Below are 19,509 nucleotides of genomic sequence, written 5' to 3'. Positions count from 1 at the left end.
GGACTGTACAGACGTATTTGGGTTTAGAATACTGTAACTTATGTCTGCCATAACTGGGGGGCTTCAAAAATAAGTAGACAAGATGATTCAATAGTTAATGCAATGAGTCAGGTGCATCGCTATGTCGGTGCATATATCAACTATTGTGTGATGTTGCAAGGGAATATAAAGGGATTTCACAAAAATTCATTTTTCATGAAAATTACACATTCCATCAACTTGATACTGACATATGTTAAGGGTAGTAAGTATTTCCCCTGCTTTCTGAAAGCGGTTAGTCAAGTGTTCTTTCATTATGCTAGAAAAGTGAAATCATATTGAATTTTCTGCATATTTTCTTTATAATAAACTCAAGCAGTCTCCTCATCCAGCAGTTCTAACACCAAAACTTTAAAAATTCGTAACTTTTGCATCGATTGTCCGATTTTCCTCAAACATTCACCAATGTGTTCTACTAATGTTGCTGCTTTCACTCAATCCACATTTCTCTTTGGGTTTTGCCTTCCTTTAACAATGGCTTAGCTATGTCCCCACTGGAACAATTACTTCTTAAATATCATGTTTAAATTGTACATGCACCTTTGTCATCCTAATTACTGAAACAGTCACTAAAATACAAGGGATTGTTTCAGCAAGTCTCCTTTGGTTCAATCTGGAATGTTAATGCATGGAATACAATTAAAACAAAAACAGGAAGTGGTCATGCAGGATCATTATTTCAACAAGCAAGACGATAAATCAAAACACATCAAATGTTGACTGAGCATAAATCCCTTTATCTACAGAACTTTGGTCTCATACACGAGTGTCATAAAAACCTACTAATTACTGTAGTACATTGTATTTAATTTTTTCACTTTGGTTCCAAACCTTCATTCTACCATGCTGTTTAGAGACTCACAGTCTTTGTCAATAAATTTTGCTGCCTTTGAAGATAAAGTTTCGCTGCCTTTGAAATCATGAACAATCAAGTTTTTTTTTTCTCATGTGGATTTAACAAATTCAATTATGAGAATTAGAAATGGCCCACACAATTGTGCAACTGATCTTTCAATTCAATTCAAGATTTGCAAAGGTTTCAGCTAAATATTTCATTGATATGAATCTGTAAAGTGATGCATTCATATCCCTCACAAGCCTTTTCAGCATTGGAAATTCAAAACAAAAGAAGACGATGCTATGAAGTGATTCAGCCATCAAAATGCATCATAAAAGCCATGTGTCAAACACACGTGAAAGCTGCATTGGTGTTGAATACAATGCCAGCGTGCACTGCTTACATTGCTTGCTTACAATTGTCTTGTACCCAACACCATTAAGGTAAAAGGCAAGGTTCAAGAAAATCAGCATGGTGATATTTGTTCATAGCTAAATAAATAGTGGCAGCATCATTTTCAAAACTTCCCCAATCTACATTGATCTTGAATCCACATGAACATCAGTTTACAGCTCTGTCAGCATGGTGCAACTACTTCTAAATTGAGCCACCAGGATGGAAAAAAAAGAGTGTCTTCATGCATGTGTAATATATACAGTGCACAATAGCTATTTGTGAACAAAATATCAACTTTGGATAGAACAACATTGGCAATCCAATGGGACTAGTTAAAGAGTACTAGTAGTAGAATAAATGTTTTTCCAAGAATATCAAAAAGACCATAAACATGCAGTGTTAATGAAGCTGAATTCAAGAGGAGATCACTTCCTCAACTGATCACACTGAACTGATGAAAAATGTCATACTTGACATTTCTGCAATCATACTTGCAACACTGGGTATAAATCTTTTTATTTCTAGTTTGTTTGTTTGTTTGTTTTTCATGGAGGAAACAAACTAGCAACTAGATGACAACTTGGGCATCTCATTTCAAATCATTTTTTTAAACACTGAAAAGGGGCAATTTACAATGTTTAAAACAAAAGGATGGAAAGCTATCAATATTCCTTTTCATGTGCAGCAAATACAAAGTTCTAAAGAATTGCTCAAAGAATACTTTTATTTTCATATCTATGCTTTTCATATTTTGATAAAACATTATCTAAATCATATAATTCTTTCATGTACCAAGATTGATGAAGTACTGTCCAACATGGCTTGAATCAATGCGTTGAGAAATTACATTCCAAACTTTGCCATGACCTTTGAGCCTTACCTTCATAGGATTTGACCCAATTCTAAGTAGCATGCTGCATGGTCATACATGTTCAAACATGTTCAAAGTCACACAAAAAAAATACTTCCAAAAGAAAAAAAATCCCACGTACAAGTTTGCAGACATTGTCACACACACATGTATTTTACACCTTTGCAAAAGTGCCGTAAGCTCAGAATTTGAATGTGAACTTTGACTTTCTAACTTTTGTGGAATTTTTGCCATAAACTCTTTAGATGATAAGCAGATTATGCAATATAACTTTTCAACCTTATGACAAGCTTCATATTAAAAACAAAAACAAGGAACCTGAACTACCTTCATGACCCATGCTGTAATTCAGGAAATATCTATCACAGACACATGAAAAGCGGTGCAAAAGCTTCAAATGAAATGTAGCATGTATAGCTTGCAATATAAATGTCCAGCTTTCAAAGCATTCATTCATGGGACTCTAGCACAACAAGAAATGCTAAATAATTCTTATTCTCCTCATGTGCTGCTCAGTGCTAACTCATGTAATATCTTGACGGGAAAAAAAAGTAACTCTTTTGTTCTAACTAGGCAAATTCAAAATGTCTTCTTCATTCTCCAATATAACTTTTAATGTTTACTCAAAGGATTATTTTTCAGACATTCCATCAATATCTTTTCACTGAACATGGCAAGGTCACATTTCAATCACACGTCATCATCAGGCACCTATGACAACACACAATAATACTGTTTGAAATTCCATCAAGCAAATAGCCCTGTGTATGTTACAGGAGCCATTAGCCCACCATAATCATCTTCTTAGTGATTCACTCTCAAAACATACCCTGATCAGATAAGTAGATCATTAAATTTGCAGCAATTACAGTCTGACACACTCCACTACAATCAGAATTCAGAGAGACAGACACAAAGGCAGGAATACAGCCAAATGACATCATACACTGCAGATATGAACCCAGGTACATCCACATTGTTATGATGTGAAAACATAAGCAGTTTTACAAGTACTTGCACATATTGCAATGTAAGAGCAAACGCTGCCCTTGATTGCCTATTAAAATAAAGTGAGGGCTGTTGAGCCCTGAATGCCGGAAAGGAAAATAGTGAGACAGAAAATTTACGATAAATTGTCGATAACTTTTTTAAAATGACAGTGGTGCCTGGACGGAATTCTACACTACTGCAACTCTCCACCCTCAATACACTGTGAACAAGAGGGTGATTCTGAGAGTACATTTATTGCAATCACTACCATTTGAGGAAAAAACAGAGGAAAGGGGAATCGATAGTCCCGTTCGTAAGAGGATTATGGTGGACTGGTAGTAACACTTTTATTTTGTGATTTCTGCATAATACTTCACTTCACTGTGTATATATGAGGCTCTGGCTGAAATTCCTGCCCAAATATCTTCATACAATGTACACCTCGTGTGGTATACTGTGACCTGAATCTGTAGTGGTCTTTATTATTGCTGACAAGCTCTGTGTGTGCTGCTGGCATACTGGCTGGCTGTCCACGCTGGGGCTGGCTCTGCACTGGGGCTCGGGGAGCGCAGCCTTCTCTGGGCAGTGTCTGTGGAGGCGATGTTGGAGTTCTCGTTGTGCCAACTTCAGGACGTACACTGATAGAAGGAAGCTGAGAAATACCTGCACGACAGTAACAAAGCAATACAAACAATATTACCTCTACAGGGAAGGTAAACATTATTCAATTTTTCTGTTTGTATAGGATTGTAAAACAGTGCTAGGATAAGAAAACCTCATTTACAGCTTGCAAAATGACAGATTGTCATTTGCAATTAAGTATCATCCAGTTGCTGAATCTTTGATAAGTTAAACTAATGTTAGATGTGAACATACCCCTCTATGAAGAAGACAAATACAATTGTGCGCCCAAAAAAGGGATGTATATTGCAAAAGTGTATCAAACAAGTCAACAAAACACAAGTAAAACATGAAGATAGTGTGCCAAGAAAAGAGCAGAAAAAAGAGCTAAGAAACAAACAAGCAGACAGACAAACTGTACCTGAGCAATAAGAAGGAGAGAAGATGACTGTTGCTGCTTAATATCCTGTACAGATCGCAGGGAAGAACCCATGTAGCAGTTTAGGAACTGAGTCGGTAAGAGGCCAATGGACGACGCCGACACAAAAGTTGACAACTTCACTTTCGCTAACTATGCACAAGAAGAAGGATTGCAGAAGACTCTCTAAAATGCTACTCGTAACATTCTTGGTATCAGATCAAGGAAGGGGGGGGGGGGAGAGAAGAAAACGGCAGACGAAAGAAAACTTTTGACATGATAGAAGTGATCACATAGGCTGCATCATGTTAAACTATGCTGTACGAAATCTAGCATTGCAACATCTAAATTGACAAAATATTTAGCAGCACTCTCGACATTTTGTTTCAAAACTGCAAAGCGTCATTAGACACACTGATGCACGAAATAACCTACTTGATATGGAGTCCTTCTACTTCTGCAACATCCTGATGAAAAACTAATACAAGAAGGGGTAGTGGGTAACAGAGAAGTCTATGCAGAGTTCATTATAAACAAAGTAACATCATGTGGATAATGACATGCTGAAAGAGACAATTTTCTCCACTCACCGCAAAGACTCCATTCTGAATCCCAAATGGTATGGGGGTCAACCTGGTGAGGGCAATGACCTGGAAACCATGGCTGCTCTCCACCACGCCCACGATCATCTCCAGCCGCTCCGTCATGAGGCTGCGGCGGATCCACGAGCTCAGGAGGGTGCGGCAGACGAGGAAGGCGAAGGCCGAGCCGATCGCCACGGCGACGGCCACCACGAAGGTGCCAAAGAGGGGCCCGAAGCGGTAGCCGGCCACGACGTTGACCAGGATGTAGCCCCAGGTCATGGGGAAGGAGAGGAAGGTGAAGAGGATGAGGAAGACCAGGAAACTCTCCGCATCGCCAGATTCTAACAGCCACGCAAGAATGAACTCAACCTGGTAATTAAGGAGCAGTAGATATAAACATCCACTATAAATACATACATGGCCGTCACAAGTAAGATAAAAGACTAATGCACAAGCACACATATTTTAAGAAGTGCCTGATAAATTCAAAATGATTATATAGTGTCCATCATGCCAATGAAGTTTTAATTTGCAATTTAGATCTTAAATGGAAAATGTTATATGCTGTCGTGCTAATGATGAGAATGATTATCACATGGTAACATTACAATTGATAATAATACAAAAAATAATGATCAACATTTATAAACTGCTTCACACACCATGTTTCAATGCATTTAATATCACATACAATGAACTTTATGCTTCAACGATTTAATACAGTATCATTTGTTTGCAAACATGCATTAATATACATATGACATAATACTTTTAAAATACTTAAAAGTGTACATTCATTTTGTCTACTACAGAATCTATTAACCCATAATATCAAAGACTAACAGATGGAAACTGGAAGGTTGTTCCATGTTTAAGGGGTGCAAACAGAACATGTTCTATAACAATAGCTGGTATTATGATTTAAAGCAAAAGACCAGGAGCAAGTTTCACGAGGATTACAAATCATGCTCTCTTCATTCATCATTCTGCTCACCCTATAATGGTTCCTTATCACCTAAAGGAATGGTTTAGTATTGGTTGAGGTGAGGATTCAGTCTTTAACTTTTTGCAAGATACTTTCAAATAGAAACAGCTTTATGAAATGTTCAAAAGCATACAATTCTACGAGGAATTAAACATTTATTTGATGAAAATCGGTTTTGAAATGGCTGAGATATCTAAAACAAAGTAAAACAAAGCGATCCTAATGAAAGGTTGGTAACAACTTTTATTAGGATTGCTTTGTTTTTTATATTTCAGCCATTTCAAAATCAATTTTCATCACATAAAGCTTAAATTCCTCTTAGAATTCTATGCTCTTTCATATCACAAGAGGTCTCTCATTATCTCAAAAATTATCATCAAAAAATGTTGGAAACCTGTAGTCCCATCTCAACAAAAACTGTATCATCCCTTTAAATGAAAATTCCTTGATTAATTCCATTGATTTCCCTTTGGAAGGGTGGTCTTTAAACTTTACTGGGTTTTATTCACGAATCTGCACAGCTCTTCTGGAACTGTTAATGAAAAGAGATTTAATACAGCATGTAATCCTCCTAATCGTTTTGGGATCAAAGGGCATTTGTGTAATTGGCGCAATTTTACTCCACTGGGTTGTCTCATTTACAAAATGGAAACTTTTTTCTTTGACATATAATGTGTGTGTGTGTGGGGGGGGGGGGGTTAGAAAACAATAGTAGCAATAAGAAAAATGCCCTCCATGGTCTAAGTGTAGCTGACAGATAAATGATTTTACAGCAAAATGAGAAAGTGTTTGCATTTATGACCAAATGTCATGAAGTATTTAAGTGGTGCACAAACACTATTTTGGCGATACAAAACAATCTTTTCTGGTTGCCCAATTTCAATCATTTGATTGCTAATCATGGCCAACAATGTGTCCATAAATTTTTATCCTGACATGAAATTACGACATACACATGTATCCAGCAAATCCAAGAAAAACACTTCTTTTTGACATGTTTGAGATATTGCATGATGTTGACTATCAATTAAGAGTATACAAATCTGATTTGACTTGATTATCAAAGCAACAGAAACAAGGCAAACATAAACTAAGAACAATGTACAGAAGTTCACTGAAAAAAAAAATGAGGCCCCCTCTCCCAACCCCCCCCCCCTTGCTTCAACAGCCCCTGACAATGCCACATTACCTACAGTGTATTTCATGACATGAATTATGAATGTTCTCAAGGTCTTCACTGTCCTGAAATATCATATACATTTGTAGAAAGAATGCTTTCCCAATTGCAAAATTACCTTTGTAGACAGACCTTGCATTTGACAAATGGTTTTACAAATGACATTACAAATCATGGCATTACAAATGGCATTCCTAAAAAAACAAACTAAAAAAAAACAAAACCCAACAACATCAACAACGCCCAACTCAAAACCTGTCATTTGAAATAAAGTTCTATGCAGTGCCCATTTCTTGATTCAAGTTACTGAAATCAATTAAATGCTCAGTAGATCTACCACATTCTGCATTTAAACGTCATTACATTTTTCTTACATGGTATACTTTGCTACAACTACCTCACTGATATCTTATCATTGCAGGAAGTCATACAGGAAGATCCAGCAAGGCCTAGGGCAACTCCTACAAAGTCTGGTCACACTATGGCAAAGAAATCTTATCTTCATGGACGCTTATTCACTTCAAAAGTCTTAAATGCAGATCTACTTTTTCAAAGGGCATTGAAGTCACTTGACATTGTCGGTACAGATTACATGATAACGTAAACTGCACTCTGCAGTATAAATGAGACAGTGATCAAAGTTCTTGAATGCACTCATAATGTATTGGTCACTGATATAGTCAGACGAAAACAAAGAACAATAGTATGTGCGGAGTGATTTCAACACAAAAAGAAAGAGATCCCTTTCAATGATTGAAAGTTACAGAGAGCTAGTGTATGAAAAAAATACCTCATGAAATATCAAGAAGGATCTATACATGTAGATCTTTAAAAGTTCAGATACATGCAGTCATTTTGCATAATACGGTGTAAGTTGTTATAGTGATAAGTCAACTATCACTATATTATAATATTATGAACATGTCTGTATTTCATATCAACTTACTTTACATAATGCAGAAGACCGAAATCCAATTTCACTTTCTCAATGTTTCTTATCACCAACTCATGCACTTCCCGTTAAAGTTGTGCCTATGCCGTCTAAATCTTCACACTGCAGTGTAAGAATTTCTACATTGCAATTTCTCTCTATATAATGGTACCTATGGTACCTACACTCCTCAAAAAGCATTTTATAGGCATTCACACCTCATAATGAAACAGAATATGAGAACAAGAGGACTCACTTCTTGATGAAAAAGTAGAAAGGTGGACAAGCCGACCAGCGAGATGGCAGAAATGGTGGTTGTCCTCGGACAGACAGTGAAACAAGGCAGACTTCCAGGGTTGGTGCAGCAGCATGATCCCTGACCCACCGCCCCAGCTCCAGTGCTGGACCCCACAGCTCCACAGCAGCGGACCAGGCGGCCACAGCAGGCCAGTTTCTCGCAGCAGGCTAGTCGTCCGCAGCAAGCCAGTCGGCCGCAGTGGCAGGCCTGCGCCGTGGCGGTACCCGATGCCCCTGCACAGCCGTGGCAGGAGGGCTGGAGGCACGTTTGGGAATACTGGCTCGCCCCCAAGTACAAGCATGGGCCCTTGAGTACCATCCTGACAAGTTCAAAGGTTCAAAGGTCAACTTTCCGTTGCCAGTCCTGTCATCTCAGAGGTACGGACGCTGGCATTTAAACAGCTACGCCCTGGCGAGCACTTATTAGCAGTCTGCTATCCCTGTGTCCTACGAAGCACGTCAAAGGTGTCCAATTTGGAGATGTGCCAACAATCAATCAGCCCAAATCTGTCAAGGCTGTAGTCCAACAACACTTGGTAAATGATTAACAGTCAGCACGGCATGTAGTACAAGCCTCAACACCCACATGTTGTGTTTTGCTCCCTGCTATTGGCTCCTATTGCTCTGGAAATCATGCACGGTAGCAGTAATCTTCCAGCTCATTGAAAGTAAATTTGTCATAGATGTGATGCATGGCAAAGTATGTTGAAATCACAAGTCATGAGAACAATCAAAGGCTATGTTCCCCGTGGCACAGAAAGGGTGGGTGAATGCACAAGCCCTTAGAGAAAGAGTTTAATGCTGAGGTGATCAGGTTATAGAAGCCAGCACAATATAGTGTATTCCCTCCTGTGGTGCCCACTTTACATTTCACATTTCGGCATGAGAACAAAACACCATGTACAATGTAGCACCATAGTACCACAAGGAAACTCTGGAAGTTGGTGTGCAGGCTCTAACAACTGGCACTATGACGTTGTGATGTCACACACAGTCTGCGGCAGTCTTTTCAAAGCAAAGAAGAACCTGAAAGAAACAAAGGGAAAATACAAAGAATGTACAAGGAAAAGAGAGTCAATGCCAGTTGTGCAATGATTTGGAAGAGCTAGACAACTGAAATACCCGAACACTTCACTAGATTGCTTTACTGTAAAGGTTGTTGTGTTCATGAATGAGGTCACAGACATTGTCATGAGACATTGTTTTGAGATTTCAACTTCAAGGCTATTGCAAATGCGCTAATGCCTGTCTGTTCGTGATATTTTTGCAAGTTGTTAAATTCATGGCCCAACCGTGATTCGCAAAATTCACGAAAATTAAACCCTCAGAAAAATAACAGCTTTTACAGTATTACCAGTAGTGGTCATACTTTTATAGCACCAGCAATCCCAGTACAGGGGAGACATTGTATTATAAACTGTCTCCTCAGCACCATCACTGAAGATAACGTAATTGACAAGCCTTATGACATTATAATGTATGTATCATAATGCACATACCAGTATACAAAATATATTTCATGCATCCACTTTCTACTTTGGGGTTGTTGAAGACTTCATTGGTCCCCATGTTTATATGCTTACATACGGTAATAGCACACGTATGTTCACTATATGTGACTCATCCAAATTTGCTTCGTGTATCTAAATTTTACATCGCCTCAGTTCCACAAGAGCATTCATGCATGTGTGTTTGTTGTGTGTGTGTGAGTGTATGGGGATGAATGGGGAGGAGCATGACATGAACTACCATTGTCCAATCACTTTGTGCATGAGATCCATTAACCCTTTTCGTGCCAGTGTCTTTGGACAGTATGTGCAATGCTACAATGGGGTTTCCTGTGCCAATCCATACCGGTACTCCATGCACACAAAGGTTAACATCAAACGTATCCAATCATGTACATTGTACACACACAAGTTTGTAAAATACCAACTATAGATCTTGAACAAACATGATCACATGAAGGCATCCAGGACCCCATTTCATAAAAAGTTGATACGATAACAACTCTTGCTGAATGGCAAATGTCATGGTAATGACAAGAATGCAGCTTCCTCATTGGCTGTTGCTATGGGAAATTGGCATTCCAGTAAGAGTTGACATCCTAATATCTTTTATGAAATGGGGCCCAGATCATTTTGTTATATTACCCCCTTGAGAAGAATATTTTGCTACACCTCCCACTCCCACATGAAAATGGGTGAATGGCAAAGGATACCAAACATTAAAGGACAAGTTCACCTTCATAGACATGTGGGTTGAGTGAATGCAGCAATATTAGTAGAACACATCAGTGAGAGTTTGAGCAAAATCGGACAATCCGTTAAAAAGTTATGAATTTTTGAAGTTTCTGCTCAGTCACGGCTGGATGAAAAGACTACTGTAGCTTGTGATGTCACATGAGTACAACGATATAAAGGAAGAATAAAGAAAATTCACCATATCCATTTTTCTCGCATAGCAAAAGAACACTCGACTTCTCTCTTTCAGAAGGCAGGGGGAATAATATTACCCTTAACATATGTCAGAAGCAAGACGAAGAAACGTGCACTTTATTCAAAAACTAAAGTTTTGTGAAATTCTCTTTTTAATTTCCTTATATAGTTGTACGCATGTGACATCATACACTGTAGTAGTCTTCTCTTCCAGCAGTGACTGCGCAGATACTTAACAATATTCGTAACTTTTGAACGGATTGTCCAATTTTCCTCAAACTTTCACTGATGTGTTCCACTAATATTGCTGCATTCTCTCAATCCCTATGTATATGAAGGTGGACTTGTCCTTTAAAAGGATGACATACCTTATTCAGGGAAATTGACAAGTTAAATTTCTCTGTCCTATTCAACACAGAAAAGAAAACCCATGAATAATCAGAAACCAATGATTTGTCAATGAAAGGTACACTAGTTTGTAGTCATAGATGCTGCATCATAAAAGTGAAAGTCTTCTGAGTGTCAGAAAATAATCTCTGTACATCAGCCTCTGAAGCATTTATCAGACATGGTTGAAGTGACTTTACATATCGACCAATTCGGTTTGGGTAGTGTTTTTAATATACAAATGATGCACAGGATAGAGTGTGTTAGTGAGGCGCGCTCGAGAGTATTGACAATGGTGCGACATGCACGAGGCGCAGCCGAGTGCATGTTTGCAACCGTTGTCAATACTCGAGAGTGCGCCGCACCTTCACTAATGCCACGAAATAATCCTGTGCATCATTTGTTTTATAAAATGGGTCAAAAACTAACAGCATTATTCACGTACCTTTGTGGGTCAATACCATGTAGCACTCGCTCAAAAGTCAAGATGTCCGAAGATGTTCGTCCCAAACATTTACGCACGTCGCACTCGGAAATCCCGCACATAAGTACTGTACGTACGTATAAGAGTATACGTACGCAACGCACGTGTTATGCACAAGAAAGGCCGCCGGCTGTTGTGGCAGCCCGAACTAGAAGTTGTTTACAGGATTGACAGCGCTTATAGTAGCGCGTGACGCACTTGTAACAACTGATTGAGTGCGCACTGCTAGTGTAAACATTGTGACGTACGTCGATCGATCAGGCCGTGCATTTACTAAGAAATTAATGCACGCACACGTGACTCATTTCAGCGCTTCCAATTCTCGCTATCGCCAATGACGTAAAAAGTACCCGGATGTGGCTTTCTCGTCAAGATTTAGTGCACTTGGTAGCAAGGGCACTTCCGGCGCGGGGCACAATTTGCACAACGCTAGCGTACGCGTACATGTACCTTACCTATAGCGCAGCGCCGACCACGGATACTAGTACAGTAGGCCGCTGTACCGCCCGAGCCAGCGAGTGGCCAGGCCTGTCATACTCGTACATAGTCCCCGCCGGCGGCCGGCCTTGTACACGTATTAGCATGCACCACTGCACGCAGCGCATAAGCTAACACATACCGGTACAGCGTACTGCTTGATCATGCTATCGATGTGCACATCACAGATCAGTCATCTCTGAATACGCTGAAAATATGCTGGAAAATATTCACCCACCTGGATATACAGTATATCGTCATGGAATGCCCATCTTTGTTCTTGATTTGTTCTTAGCTGTCGAAATGTCGCGAACACAATCGGGAACGAACAGTGATCTCGAACTTATCCTGTCTCCGAAGCAATTTCTTCCAAGTAAGTACGTACAATGTACGTAGGCACTAGGCCTACTACCTAGTGCTACTACCACTACTAGTAAGTCGCGCGTGCACGTACTGCGCTGTGGAGTCACCCGCAAACTTCACCCACGCTGTCACGTCACATCTCGCATGCCAGTAAGGGTCCTACTTCTGCAGATTTTTTTCATTTATTGTCGTGCGAACAACACATGGCAGCTTCGCAGCAACAACCAATAGTTTTAGTAACAGCAATTTCTTAAGAATGGAGAAATTTCAAATCATATTAAAGCTGTAATTCAAGTCGAGAAAACCGGAAGTACACGTAGAATACAGTCGGTTGCGTGTGTAAATAGCATTAGTCACGTATCACGCGCTTACAAACGGAAGTGACTTTGCTACCGGACTATCCCATAATGCACCGTAAATGACGCTTAAATCAACATCCGGGTTCTTTTCACGTCATTGGCGATAGCGAGAATTGGCTACATTCTTGAACCCATTTTATAATGGTAATTAGCTGCGGCTTCAAGTAGGGCCTATACCTAACAAATGCACCTGGCTCATTGCATAACACATTGAAAGTACTTTAAAATTTTCTTCTTTGGAACCTCCCCCCCCCCCCCCCCCCCCCCAAGTTACGACTGCTATAGGTTACAGTGCTCTGTTAAAAGTCAGATTCATTAATATTAGCATGGCACAGTAAAGTGTTATGTGTTGCATGTTCATCTGCAAAGTGTTTAGTGTTCTGAGTATTACGGTAAGGGTATCATGAGTCATGAAAAGTTCATCACACCATGTAAATATCATACACAATGGATAAATTAAGCATACAATAAAGTTCTAGTTATCACGCACACACACACACCGAGGCACAATCCAGTTGTTTTTTTTATGTCTTTTTTTTTGTCCCATGCTTAATCTACCATTAAGGTTTCCACTCTATTGTTTCAGTCGAGAGCAATTGCAAGCTTAAAGGTCAAGCTCTCTGAAGCCTAGATAAATGTACAGTAGGAGCTAAGGGGCAAGCATGATACACATTACCAATCCTCAACATAAACAGCTGTTTGATCTCTGATTGAGAGAATTCATTGATCACTTTTGCAATGTCCACAGACCCTGTTTAAAGGTAAAATCCAGACCAAATACAAGTTAGTCTGATAAAAAAAGGATAAAAATCTTAAGAGCTCAACGGTAGAAATTTGACTGAAATCAGATGAAAAATATTAAAACGAAGATATGACATTTTGAAGTTTTGCTAATTTCTGCAATGAACAGTTCTTGTACAGGAGACGTGAATATAAGATGCCAATGAGTGAGCTAACCATGCCATAACCTCACAATTTTCCATTGATCATGTACCAAAAAAAAAAGATCTGAAAAGAGTTTGGTATGTTTTTAATTCCGCGGAATCAAGCTATCAGCTACTGGCACACATGGCAAGCAAAAATATTTGCGTGCTATTATTTTTGCGCTAGTTTCTGGTTGCGCGAAAATTTCAACACCGCAAAAATTTCCACTTTTACAGTATACACTGTAATATGGTCTCACATTTACAAAAATTGGGAGTTCATAATGCAATACGAGCTGCACTTTAGTGCAGCTCCAATGTATTCAACTCCTGATGTATTCAAAATGGCCGTGAGTGAAAGACAATGTACCATTTGCACATGCAGCATATAATCTTTGTTTTCAAGAAGTTGTAAATTGTGTATGTCAATATCGATAACATAGAAATGAAGTCTAATTTATGAAGATTGTCTTTGATGAGTTTGAGGTGACAAAAATGATGTAAAGTAAAAACTCAAAGCGATTACCATGTTCGCTGTGTGTTCGCTTTGTTGTGGTGCACCATCCTGATGCGTTTTTACAGTGATTGGGCTGTTTATATTATGAAAAACACAATAATAAACAAGATTACTGGTAACAGCATAACAATGATACCATAGATTATAAGTACACATAGGAAAAGCATTACAAGCATTTCACATGTACTGTCAATAGATGGGGTGTTGGTTTCAAAATACAGCGCAACTGAGCGCGTCAAAATAACAACCCACGCCTTTGAAGCAGTCATCTTCAGAGATGCCAAGTTCAAAAAATTTTTATGAGAGATATTTTCATGACTTGACGCCTCGGTGCACAAGCACGCGCGCGATCGAGGAAGTGAAGCGACCTAGCGGGGGGAGGGTGTGGGAGGGGGTATCCCTCCTCTGACAGTAGGGAGCTTTTTTTAATTTTTAGCTCTTACCCATTGAGGACGGTTTGATTTTGCTATATCGTACAACACGCATTTCCCATAGACACTTGCCCGAGTATACTCGGGACTCGTCCTCAACGGGTTAATGGTGTGATCTGGTGCTTGCTTAAGTGACTAAATATTTTTAACTATAAATTTTGAAAGACAAAATGGAAATATACCTTCAATTGCAACTATCACTTTAATCCTTTAAGCTATGCTCCTTATACTAAACGCCCAAGTTGCAGACTTCGCCATCTTGAGTAGATCTTTGCCCACCTCAAATGTGTGGGCAGGAGCTCCACAGGTCAGCTTAACAGTGAGGATGCTGTATTAGAGCATTCCTTTGGGGTCAAGCTTTGGTCTGAATACTGTCTTATTTTTCTTCACCATCAAAAAGACATTTCTTCCTGAGCATTAGTTGATTGAGGAATGACTAACACCAGTGCCGCCACTTTCGTGAGGCATGGAAGAAGAGGGGTGTCATCTGGGCATCGACGTACGATCCATGGCCATACGTAGGCCTATGTACAAGAACCATGCGATGCGCGCATGTTTCATCGTACTAGTATCATGTATGTATGCACCATGTACATAGTAGCTGATATGTGCATACATTGCTGCGGCACATTGTGCGTTCTCGATTTGTCGCATGTGCTTGGCTAGGCTAGACGGCTCGTGCAAAGGCAGTCGGCCAGTGCGTATGATATAGTCTAGCAAATAATGCTACTTCCCCCCCCCCCCCCTCCCCCCCTCGGGTTCGGATCAGTGATCTCAGAGGTCAGTGGTCCCCATGCATGAGAAAAATGGGTGCCATACTAACTACACGCAGCACGGCTGCACGTCTACCCTATTCGTATACGTTGTCATTTTCAGCGGGGGGTGTACGTTTCCTTCATGAATACCTTTATTAATTGTAATGTAGAAAACTAAAAAATAAGGAATCCCAATAGTCTATGATATTCATTCATCGGTATGCAATTTTTTTTTTTAATTACGTCAAAAACTCACCGAAATCTGTGATTAAAATCAGGTCTGTAAGCGTCCGTATTGCTTCTGCGTGTTATTTGAATGGCAATCACTCTTGTATACTACAACGTAGCAAGTCGGAAAAGTTCATGACCTTGTCGGAGCGGAAGTGACCCATGTAAGGTCAAATCATGAGAGCAGCACACGCGGAAATATGTGTACGTAGCAGACGACAAGCTTTACGTAACACACAAAACGCACGGGCGTACGTAAAATGCTACAACGGTACTTCTGGTTGTGCATGCGTGGTAGTTCGTTGATTTTGTGAAGCTCTCGAAGATATCATCGCACAATCTACTCTGAAAAATTCAACAATAAGGTCTGGACAGGGGCGGCGCAGCCGTGGGGGGCCCCCCACACTTTTTGTGCACCATACAAAGGAATACATAAGGTGTCATCACTTTGAGCCCCCACACTTTTTTCAACCCGGAAGTACGTAAGTGGCACTAAAATGGAAGGGGAGAGAATGAGCTGAGGACCTTTTTTCTTTTTTGCTTGTTAGCTGAAGAAACCCGGAAGTGGACGGGGAGAGATGAGCTGAGGACCTTTTTTTTCTTTGTTTTTGCTTGTTAGCTCATGAAACCCGGAAGTGGGCCCCACACTTTTGAAAACACTGCGCCGGCCCTGGTGGATACCAACAAAACACCAAAGGTCAATTCCACGGAAAGGTTGCATTTTATGAAAATCAAACTATTGAGTATAGATGATTAATGAAGCTTAATTAGATGATCTGGTATTGTTTACTCAAAGCAGCCTTTCACAACGGATATTTTGATATCTCATTTGTGAACATCGGTGAACGTGGAGTGGAGTTATGTCCGAAAAACCTTCATTTTTCATGAAAATTGCCAATTTTTGCAGAATTTATGTATCATTTCTGATACACTATTATGGCCATAATACAGCTTGTGTAATTCTCAGATGGCTTATTTTCTGAATGTTCTTTGGTCATAGATTGGTTTTATGATGTTCTAGAACTTGTTCTGGCATCAGTAAATATTATTCTCTCAATCTCAAAATGTGGTAGTTGATAGCGTCCCATAAGTCACGTTTTTGTGTCCCATCAGTCACACTGGTTTTCCCTATCCTGCTACTGTACCAATGTGTGGATATTCATACCACTTGGCTCAGGGTAAGCACCAACCCTTTGCTACATTCACGAAAGAAAGTATCTTTCCAGAGACTCTGTGTGTAAGAATATTTCAGAACTTACTTTCCCATGTAAAAAACGGTGGTCCTCACATGTCCCATAAGTCACGACAGCAATTTTTCGTTGCTGTACGTAATGCAATGATACTTTTCCGACTAAGTATGGTGTTTTCATAAACTGTGATATGATGGATCTAACCATGAACTGAGAAAAATGCATTTGATGCAACTATTTTCTCAAAATACTGGTTTGAAATTGCCGAAAATTGTCACTTTGTCCCATAAGTCACAATGGAATTGACCCAAATTCAACTCAACCATCAGCAAAATATGATGTAGGTGAGTGGTAAAAATCATCTTATAATTACTGGTAAAATCAAACTAAATAAAAGACATTTTAATGTGATTTTGCTGTCAAAAGCGACAATCGTATACAACATAAAACACTAGTAGATGTCAGACTGCTGTGCTTTGCACAGCAGTCTGGTCAGGCTAGGTGCCATACGTGAGATCATGACATGGACCCTAAATGCGTGAGACTTGGTAAATGGTAAATGGTAAATGGTAAATGCCTCACTGTAATCACTAGCTACCAAGCATGGAAAAGGATGATAACCAAAGCTGCAGTAGAATACACAAGAAAATCTGCCCTCCAAGAAACTGAAGAACGGTCCATGCTTCACCTCTTCAGAGGAGTCAGTCTTAGCAATAGCACATCTACAACATGTGTTTCCTTCAATACTCGAACCATCACACCTCAGGAAAGCTGTCGCAATAAAAGCACAACTCCTTACAGAGACCTACCTCACCGATGCACGACGGGCTAAAATCAAGAAACCTGGGCAAGACCCCAGCTGCCCTGCATGTGGCAAATCTACACAAACGGTTACTCACTTTGTTAGAGAGTGTCTTGTATACAACGAACACAGAGAGACATTACTATCCAAACTTCCAGCATCAGTACGAGCCCACTTGAATGAACTTCAACCTGCACAGCAAGGCACTGCTATCACCAGGGCAATACTACTGGGAATTATTGGACACACCAAAATAGAAGTCCCCGATTTTCATACTGTCACTCTACAGTTTCTAGTCGACATACATCACAAGCGACTTCAATACAATCTATAGTCACTGTCTTATATAACCTATAGTTGTTTTGCTCAAGCCTCATCAATTGTGTGCATGCATCCTATCCTAGCTATCTCTATTACTTTCAATCAGTACTGTTTGCATCTTTATACTAATTGTGGGAATCCTACAAAACCTGTATTATGTAACAGGAACTACCTGACTACAGTTCTTCAAGAGGAGGAAGTCAACACGAAGAAGAAGAAGAAGGTAGCTCTGAGCATCTGTACAGTATCTTGGAGCGTGTACCGCAAATCGCATTTTCATTGTGCGCTTGTGAATTCAGTGTTGACGCCTGTATCTCTATGTGAGTAAAATTTCAGACAAATTGTGAGATATTTCAAGTACCGTATCTGTTGATAGAAAAACATGGTTCTTGACCCCCTCTGGCTCTCTCTCTAGTATTTGGTAGTGTTGATGCAGTGGCGGATCCAGGGGGGGGGGGGGGGGGGCGCAAGAGGAGCACGCCCCCCTTTATCTATCGTTAAAAACAAAAGAAATAAAAAGAAAAAAATGAAATGAAATCCGGAAGTGGCACCAAAAATAATAGTTACGCCCCCCATTTACAGAATACCTGGATCCGCCCTACACAGAAAGATCCGTCTGTCCGGAGGACTCTTTTATATTTTTGCCATTAACGCTGTCCTCCGTAGGGGATCCGTGAAGCCAGACGCAGTCTCCGCGGAACATTCTCCGACGGACAGATACAGACCGATCTTTCGGTCAAGATCCGCCCTTGCGATGTATTGCTGTTGGCACCCAACCAACTACAAACTGGTAAGCTGACTAGCCTCGGACTCGGTTGGAGAAATGGTTTCTATAATATAGTATTCTACCTTTTTTATTCGGTTAGTTTAGACACTTTGGCCTTGATGAAATGTGGTCAAGGACCAGGCCAAAGTCTGAGAGCATTCCTGCATTTGGGAGCCTGTGAATACTAATACTAGTGCCATTAATCTTACCTGGTTTAGTTACCACGGCGCGGCGGGCACCAGACACCAACACACCACCAGTGCCACCAGCACCACCACACCATCCGCATCCCACCAGTCACCACACAGACAGCATCAGCAGCCTACTACTAGTAGTCGGAGTTTTACGACATCAACACGCTAAATATAAATTTACTGACTGCACTGAGCTAAACAGACTCTATGGAATTGGACCTACCTCCAGCGGCGGCCTGCTTTGTTTTGCCAAACTTTCTCTCAACAAGTGCGACGACAGCAAGGTTCGGCTTCGATACGTTGTCGCTCCACTGACTTTCCTTTCCGAGTCAAAACTCCACAAAAGCACTTTCGGCACACCGTCTGAAGACACCGTGACGTGACGTGAGCTCGTATAAGCTGGAGATCATCGGCGATCCGAGGAGCTAGTGCGCAAGCCAGGGGATTGGATCCGACAGGAGCTGCATCCATACTGCGTGCGACTGACTCGCCTCTCGTTTTGATCGTGCCAAACAAGCGCCAGCTACAACTTGTGTGATGCAGATTGCAACAGTTGGAGATGACATTACACAGCGCACCGTATCAAAATCAGCCTTGCCTAGTGATATACACGTGGATATTGAGTGACAACAACGCAACGTACAGTGCAGAGAGTGAGTCTCTAAATTTTGCGTTCTCCTTTGAGTATTGGGTAGAACTCTAATTTGTAAGCGTTAACTTTAACTTT

At 40.3% G+C, this 19,509-nt stretch overlaps 1 protein-coding gene across 1 annotated transcript; it reads right to left on the bottom strand.

The window, feature by feature from the left end:
• Positions 1-2,369: 2,369 nt before the first annotated feature.
• LOC139729764 (transmembrane protein 64-like) lies at positions 2,370-19,188 on the bottom strand. Its single transcript, XM_071640699.1, has 5 exons — positions 19,006-19,188; positions 8,107-9,173; positions 4,764-5,126; positions 4,177-4,326; positions 2,370-3,797 (listed from the first exon to the last, which is right to left on the bottom strand). The coding sequence occupies exons 2-5, from the start codon at positions 8,464-8,466 to the stop codon at positions 3,561-3,563; spliced, it is 1,110 nt and encodes a 369-aa protein (XP_071496800.1). The 5' UTR covers positions 8,467-9,173; positions 19,006-19,188; the 3' UTR covers positions 2,370-3,560.
• Between the last annotated feature and the right edge of the window lie 321 nt (positions 19,189-19,509).

This window comes from Diadema antillarum, unplaced genomic scaffold (assembly GCF_040938485.1).
Source record: "Diadema antillarum isolate AM-2024a unplaced genomic scaffold, OU_Dant_1.0 seq00000263_RagTag, whole genome shotgun sequence".
NCBI classification, from domain to species: domain Eukaryota; kingdom Metazoa; phylum Echinodermata; class Echinoidea; order Diadematoida; family Diadematidae; genus Diadema; species Diadema antillarum.
Note: the sequence above shows the minus strand (reverse complement) of the source record. Positions and strands in the feature narration are given on the sequence as shown.